This window comes from Talpa europaea (genome assembly GCF_964194135.1).
Source record: "Talpa europaea genome assembly, chromosome: 1".
Taxonomy (NCBI): Eukaryota; Metazoa; Chordata; class Mammalia; order Eulipotyphla; family Talpidae; genus Talpa; species Talpa europaea.
The window spans coordinates 42,552,433-42,559,448 of record NC_140073.1 but is presented as its reverse complement, the minus strand read 5'-3'; the positions used below and the strand labels follow the sequence as shown (position 1 = coordinate 42,559,448).

Below are 7,016 nucleotides of genomic sequence, written 5' to 3'. Positions count from 1 at the left end.
AGGAAGACAAGAATATCTCAGAATCTCTTTTGGCCCTTCTGTTGTTATCTGAATTTTACCCTGGGTGTCAAAGGGCTTGCGAATGCATTATGTTAAAAGAGCTGAGCTATTAGTGAGTGTTTTTACCTATACACACTAGGTCCCTGGGTGGAACTTACAAGCCTGTTTTTCTTCCTTCATCCACAGGTAGATGCTGAGGAGACATCCCCTGCTATGGATACCCCACTAAGCATAGCCAATGGCTCAGATTTTCAGGTGTCTGAGTTCATCCTGCTGGGGTTCCCAGGCATTCACGAGTGGCAACACTGGCTCTCTTTGCCCCTGGCTCTGCTCTACCTCTTAGCTCTTGGTGCCAATCTCCTCATCTTGATCACCATCTACAATGAGCCTACCCTTCATCAGCCTATGTATCAATTCCTTGCTATCTTGGCTGTTGTGGACGTTGGCCTAGCTACCACCATCCTTCCTAAGGTGTTAGCTGTTCTGTGGTTTGATGCCAAAGCCATCAGCCTCCCTGAGTGCTTTGCTCAGATCTATGCCATCCACACTTTCATGTGCATGGAGTCAGGCATCTTCCTCTGCATGGCTGTGGACCGATATGTAGCCATCTGCTATCCTCTTCAGTACCCCTCCATCGTCACTCAGGCTTTTGTGATCAAAGTCACCCTGTCTATGATATTCAGGAACTGCCTCTTCACCCTCCCGGTTCCTGTTCTGGCTGCCCAGAGACACTACTGTTCCAGGAATGAGATTGACCACTGCCTGTGCTCCAACTTGGGGGTGACCAGCCTGGCCTGTGACAGCATCACCATTAATAGATTTTACCAGTTGGTTTTAGGCTGGGTCATGGTTGGGGGTGACATGGTTCTGGTCTTTGCTTCCTATTCTCTGATTATTCGTTCGGTGCTGAAGCTGAACTCTGCTGAAGCAACGTCAAAGGCCCTGAGTACCTGTAGTTCTCATGTCATCCTCATTCTGTTTTTCTACACAGCTATTATTGTAGTGTCTGTCACCCATCTGGCAGGAAAAAGGTTTCCCTTGATCCCAGTTCTCCTCAATGTGCTACACAGTATCATCCCCCCAGCCCTTAACCCCATGGTGTATGCTCTTAGGACCCAGGAGCTGAGAGTAAGCTTCCGCAAGGTGCTTGGTCTGGGTGAGCATGTGTCCAAGAAGTGAAACTATTATAAGAGGTCTTCCAGAATTTGCACAGGCTTTGGAGTAGAGTAGTCCCCAGTTACAATTATACCAAGTCTCTCAATTACTAGGACATGAATTCAAATTAATTCGCCTATTTTGTACAGCACATACATAGTGCTGTGCATGTACATATACAATGTGCATAGCATTGTAAATAGTTCACAAATATTACCTCATTTAATTGCCATAACAAACCTATGAAGCAAGTACCATTGTTATTTATACATTTTCATATGAAGCAAGAAAATTGAAAAACTTGCCACAGAATGAGGTTGGAACCCCGTCAGTCTGTAAAGTCCCTACTCTTAATCCCGCCTCTCTATTCAACCTCATTACTAATTTTTTAAATAAATTGAGATGATGATTAAAAGGGAGGTGTAGGGTAAAGAAAATATCAGGCTTTTCTGCCCTTCCGCCATCAGGATAGATGATGGATCCTTGTCCTGAATGCATGCCTGATGGCGGGCACCTGGAATAGGGTGTGGGCATAGGTAGATGGGATTCAGCTGAGCTAAGACTGTGCTTTTAAGGGCGGCGTCACGGGGGGGCGCCAGCAGCAGCAGCAGCAGTAGCAGCAGGAGCAGCAGTAGAAGCCGAAGAGAAGCTGAGATCACCAGAGAGCCCAGAGAGAGTGAAGCCAGCACCCCTGCCTGCCATATGCCTGGTGAACCCCAAATAAAAAACCTGCAAAACCACTGAGGACTCTGACTCCTCCTTTACCCGATCTGCATGGGATCAGAAAACCTGCACTGTGGCCAGTCCGGTCTTTAGAGGAGGATATCTTAGTGAAATTATAAATCACCTCTCTGTTGAAATTTCCTGCCTAATAGTAAACACAATAGTTTTTAAGTCCTCCAGAAAAGTGACTCTAGAAAACCCTCTTTGTCAAATGAATTTGGAATTATTTTGCCATTTTGCAAAGTCTTTTCCAACACAAATCAATTGGCATTCAAGCCCGAGGAGGAATAGCTCAACCACTTTTATTAACATTCAAAATTATTGAAAAATTCTCTAAACAATTAAATAAATCCTGATGACTTATGGGAGTGTAAGTCTTGTGGCTTATGACAGTATAAATGATACCAAAGAGCGCTAAAGTTTCCCTACAAGAAAAATGATTTAATTTTTTGAACTGTTGGAGGAGGTAGAGTAGATGGGTAGGGGTAGGCGTGGAGGGAGTTGGTAAAATCACTTTTATTTCAATGCCAGGGAATAGATCATTTCAATGCAGGGAATAGATGCTGGCCCCAGAATAACATGTAGATAAGGTTGTGAGACACTCCTAACCCATGTCAGTATAGTAGATAGGGAAGGAAAGTATCACTTATACCAGTACACTTGGAAACCCAAGTGTGAAATTCTTAACTCAAAGAATTGAATCATCTTTGTTTGATAGAGTGAGTTTGATAGCAAGGGCTTTATTATTTATTTATATATACTTATTATTGACAAGACAGAATTGGACTATCTGCTCTCACCTCTTTTTAGCAGTGATCCCTGTAGCAAGACAGAAGCATTGACTACTGATAAATTATACTGCACTAATGGACAGGTCACATTGGTTGTTTGAACTAAATCAATGAGGTCTTTTGACATTTCAGGAAGAAAAAATAAATTCACAGAAATACTGGCAACTATAGTGCCTTTTTTACCCCATGAAACATCACTCTCAGTAGAACAACTAAAAAATGACAACAAATTTTCCATCCCACATGTTCTCATAACATAAAAAATCTTCCATTGAGACATTAAATCTATTTCATTTCTTCCTTAAATATAAGATACCCTTGGTGGTTTGCTTATAACCAATAGTAAGTAGGTGGCAGAAATCCAGACCAGAAAAACCTATTGAACATCACCTGTTTTTCTTACAATGCCTGTTTCTTCATTGCTCCCTCTGAGAAATTCCCAGTAAAAACCCTGCCATGCAATGAGAAGTCTAAGCCACATGCAGAGGCCACAGCTGGGTGCTCAGGTCAGCAGTCCTGGCAGACACCAGCCTTGGATCGTGCTACCCACACCAGCCAGGATCAGACTCACAGATCCCAGCCTCAGCCATTGGATCAGCCTCAGCTGCAGCTCTGAAACAAGGCTGAGACATCATAGAGTAGAACCAAGTCATGTCCTCTACACTCTGCTTGCATTCTGTACCCACAGAACCTACAAGGATGATAAAATACTTACTGTTTTATGCTACTGTGTTTAAGGTGATTTCAATAAAGCACAGATAACTGGAATGTTAGATTTGGCTGAAGTCATTTGAAGGCTCAGCCCTGGGTCATGATTAATTTCTTTTAAAGGATACCCCTTCTATTTCAAAAGTATTTTAGAATTCAGTTATAATTCAATACTACATTATCAAGATTCATTTCTATTTTACTGGGAAACTTTACTAAATTCACTGCTCATAATAATTTCTAAGATACTTCATTCCCCCCAATGTATCATTCTGCATACCATCAGAAGAGATAAACCATATAATAATTTGAACAAGGAATGTTTAATATAAATAAATGTCAACTTATAATACAGAGTTGGAATCTCAAATCAAGGGTTTGGCAAGTAAGTAAAGAAAACTTAAATAATACATGGATAGCAGATGCGAGGAGTAGCCATTACCTCTAGGAATAAGCTGCCCAGGTGGAAATCAAGGTCTTGTTAGAGAGGGAGTAAGATCATGCACTGAATAGGAGAGAGGTTTCTGTGATAATGTGCCAGCAGAATGTACAAGAAATACAACTTTCAGGATGCCAGAGAAAACTGTTTTTAAGAAGGCATCTCACCAGAGGCTGGTCCAAAACTGTGGCAGAGAAATGCTTGGAGAAGCTGCGCAACACTGTATGATACTGGTTGTGTTATAGGTGGTGGTGGTGGTGGGGGTAACCCAGAACTCCTGAACCTACCCTCTTTAAACAAGTTCTGCCATCTGCTGCATCAAGACAAAACATACTCTAGAGCATAAGACCTTTAAATGGAAAAGAACATTCATACAATTAGCATAGAGGAAAATCAGGAAGTAGTGTTTAATCAGATGTTTTTGCTGACTACCCAAAAAGCATTTCCAATATACTTGTGACACATAAAAAATATCTTCTAGTACATAATTTTCCTTTTGTACTAAAGAGTGTTGTTCCACTTTTAAGTGTTTGGGAAGTGTAAGTATTTAAAGCACCTTAGTATCAGTGAAACTAAAATTTTTTACTACACTCTTCCAAACTTGGGAAGGTTACACATTATAGAGTATAATTCTGCCACCCATTCTTGGCAACATTCACTCTGGAGTCAACTGCTCAGAGGAATAGTGGCTTTGCTTAAGAAATTGTGAAATAAAACTGCACTCTATAATATCTGTATTTTCACGTATACATTTTAGAATTCAAAAGTATTAGAAAAGAAACTGATTCAATTACTCAGAATTAGTATGATGTTTTTCTTTTCTACATAATCAGTTCAGTTTTCTCATTTCAGAAGTTCAGCTTTTATTCATAAGGAGGGAATCTGAAGTACATTATTAATTGATTGAGTCATGTAAAAACATTCTATTTTAAAATATCATGGATTTGGGACTATAATACAGCCAACTTTACAAGGTATTCAAGCGATTCTAATGAAAAAACAGCCCAGTTGATCCCATTGTTCTCATATTATCATTGATAATAGTTAACATTACAAATGCCACCATATACTAAGCATAGGCTACTATCATGTCTGCATGCTATCATTTATTCCTAACAGGCACCCTTCTGGCCTCAGCTTACAAAAATCTAAACACAGCTAGATAAATGGCAGAAATAAGCTCTTCATATACAGTAGGTATGTCTGGTTGCCACACAATACACATAACATACAATTTTAAAAGTCCAGATAAAAGTTAAAAGCATTGCCCAGCTTCCAAAATTTTAGAAATAAAATACAAAATCTAATAACAAGCTGGGATTTTGTCAATGTTATAAGAAAAAAAAGTTATTGCTTTGAATGTACTAAGTCATGCACATGATTGTTTAAAAAAACAAGGATCTTCTAGAAAGGGAAAGGCAAAAATTATTAGTTTCCTTCATCATAAACAGGCAACCCAGAGACGATGCCAAAAAAGAGGAATGTAAATAGCATTTTTATGATAATAAAATCAGTGCTAATAACCAAAAATGCTGAGTAATAAAGGGCTGGCTGAACAGCTTGCATAATGAGGAGAACAGAGCTAATCTAAATTGAGCTCATAATTGAGTTCTACATGAACACCATGTGTAATAACTAGACAGAACCACGGCACTTGAACTCAGAATTGACTTCTACATGAGCAGTGTGAGTGATAACTATTATGTAATAGAGCTGAGATGGTTGAGTTCTACATGAGTACTAGGTGTAATAACTAGAACAGAGGTGACATTAAATGAGCCCACAATTGAGATCCACATGAGCAAAGATGTGTAATAACTAAAACAGAGCTTACAGTACTTGAGCTCACAATTGAGTTATGCATTGATACCACATGTAAGGGATTCATCAGAGCTGACTATATTTGATCTACAATAGAGTTCTACCTGAGCACAATGAGTCATAACTTTAACAGAGCTGAACTTAATTGAGATACAATAGACTTCTACATGAACACCTTGTGTACTTACCAGACAGAGATGACACTGCTGGAGCTCAACATAGACTTCTACATGAGCACCAGCTGCAAAAATAGCATAGAGCTGACATTAATGCAGATGAAATAAGAGTTCTACGTGAACCCCACCCTGGGTCTAGGCTGGGGGGCTCCCCTGAGCGAACAGGAGGCCCCAGATGGGGCTGGCTGGTGGGTTCTCTCCCTGTTCCCTGTGTACCCCAGAACTGGTATATCACTTCTATATCGCATTCCCTCCCAGTGTTTCTGGGTTCAGCATTCCTTGCAGTTTACACTCTTGCATTGGGAGCTTGCTGTCTGTGAGGCCCTACCGGTTAGCACCTCCAACTGTGGGGAGTTGAGTCTGGCCTGCTCCTTGCCATTTACTGAGCCCATCTCACAGCTGGTCAGATCTCAATGTTGATCATTCGCATTTGTCTTGCAACTACTGATTTTGACTCACTTTTTTTTCATGTCCGCAGGCCATCTGAATGTTCTTGGAGATGTGTCTATTGAGGTCCTCTGCCCATTGTTTTATCCAGGTTATTTGTTTCTCTACTCTTGGATTGTGTAAGCGCTTTGTCAATTTTGGAGATAACCCCATGTCAGAGGTATGGTCTGCAAACATTTGTTTCCATTCTGTAGGTTGCCTTTTTTTTTCTGCGATGGCTTCTTTTGTGGCATGAATGCTTTTAAGTTTCGATATTCTCACATGTTTATATTTGCTTTTGTTTCCCTTGCTGCTGGGGTTGTAGTCACAAATACATCTTCGTAGTAGGGCTTTTATCATGGGTCCCTCATATTTTCATTCAAGTACTTTGTATTTGTGGTCTTTTGTCCAAGTCTTAATCCATTTTGAGTGAATTTTCATGTATGGTGTTACTCAATTATGCAAAACACAGCTGAGAGTAAATAAAAATTGGTGAGAGAAAAAATTTACAAAATATGTAGTAGACAAAAGTTAATACCATTATATACTAAAAGTTGATATAAATGAATAAGGAAAAATTAGAAAATATGACAAAGAATCAAAATAGGCAATTCATACTGTTACAGGGCAGGGAGAGGGGCAGCCCAGACCCCACAAACCTGTCTGCTCTAAATAGTTTCTGCCATCCACCGCATCAACACAAAACATATGAGACTTTAATGGGAAGGAACTTTAATACAATTAGGAAACAATACAGGAAAGGCAAAGAATATAGTT

At 39.9% G+C, this 7,016-nt stretch overlaps 1 protein-coding gene across 1 annotated transcript; it reads left to right on the top strand.

Annotated features, from left to right (window-relative positions):
* Positions 1-213: 213 nt before the first annotated feature.
* On the top strand, positions 214-1,179 carry LOC311182161 (olfactory receptor 56B34-like; the record flags this gene model as incomplete). The annotated part of the gene is made up of 1 exon (XM_084250758.1): positions 214-1,179. One exon carries the CDS (start codon positions 214-216, stop codon positions 1,177-1,179), a length of 966 nt encoding a protein of 321 aa, XP_084106884.1.
* Between the last annotated feature and the right edge of the window lie 5,837 nt (positions 1,180-7,016).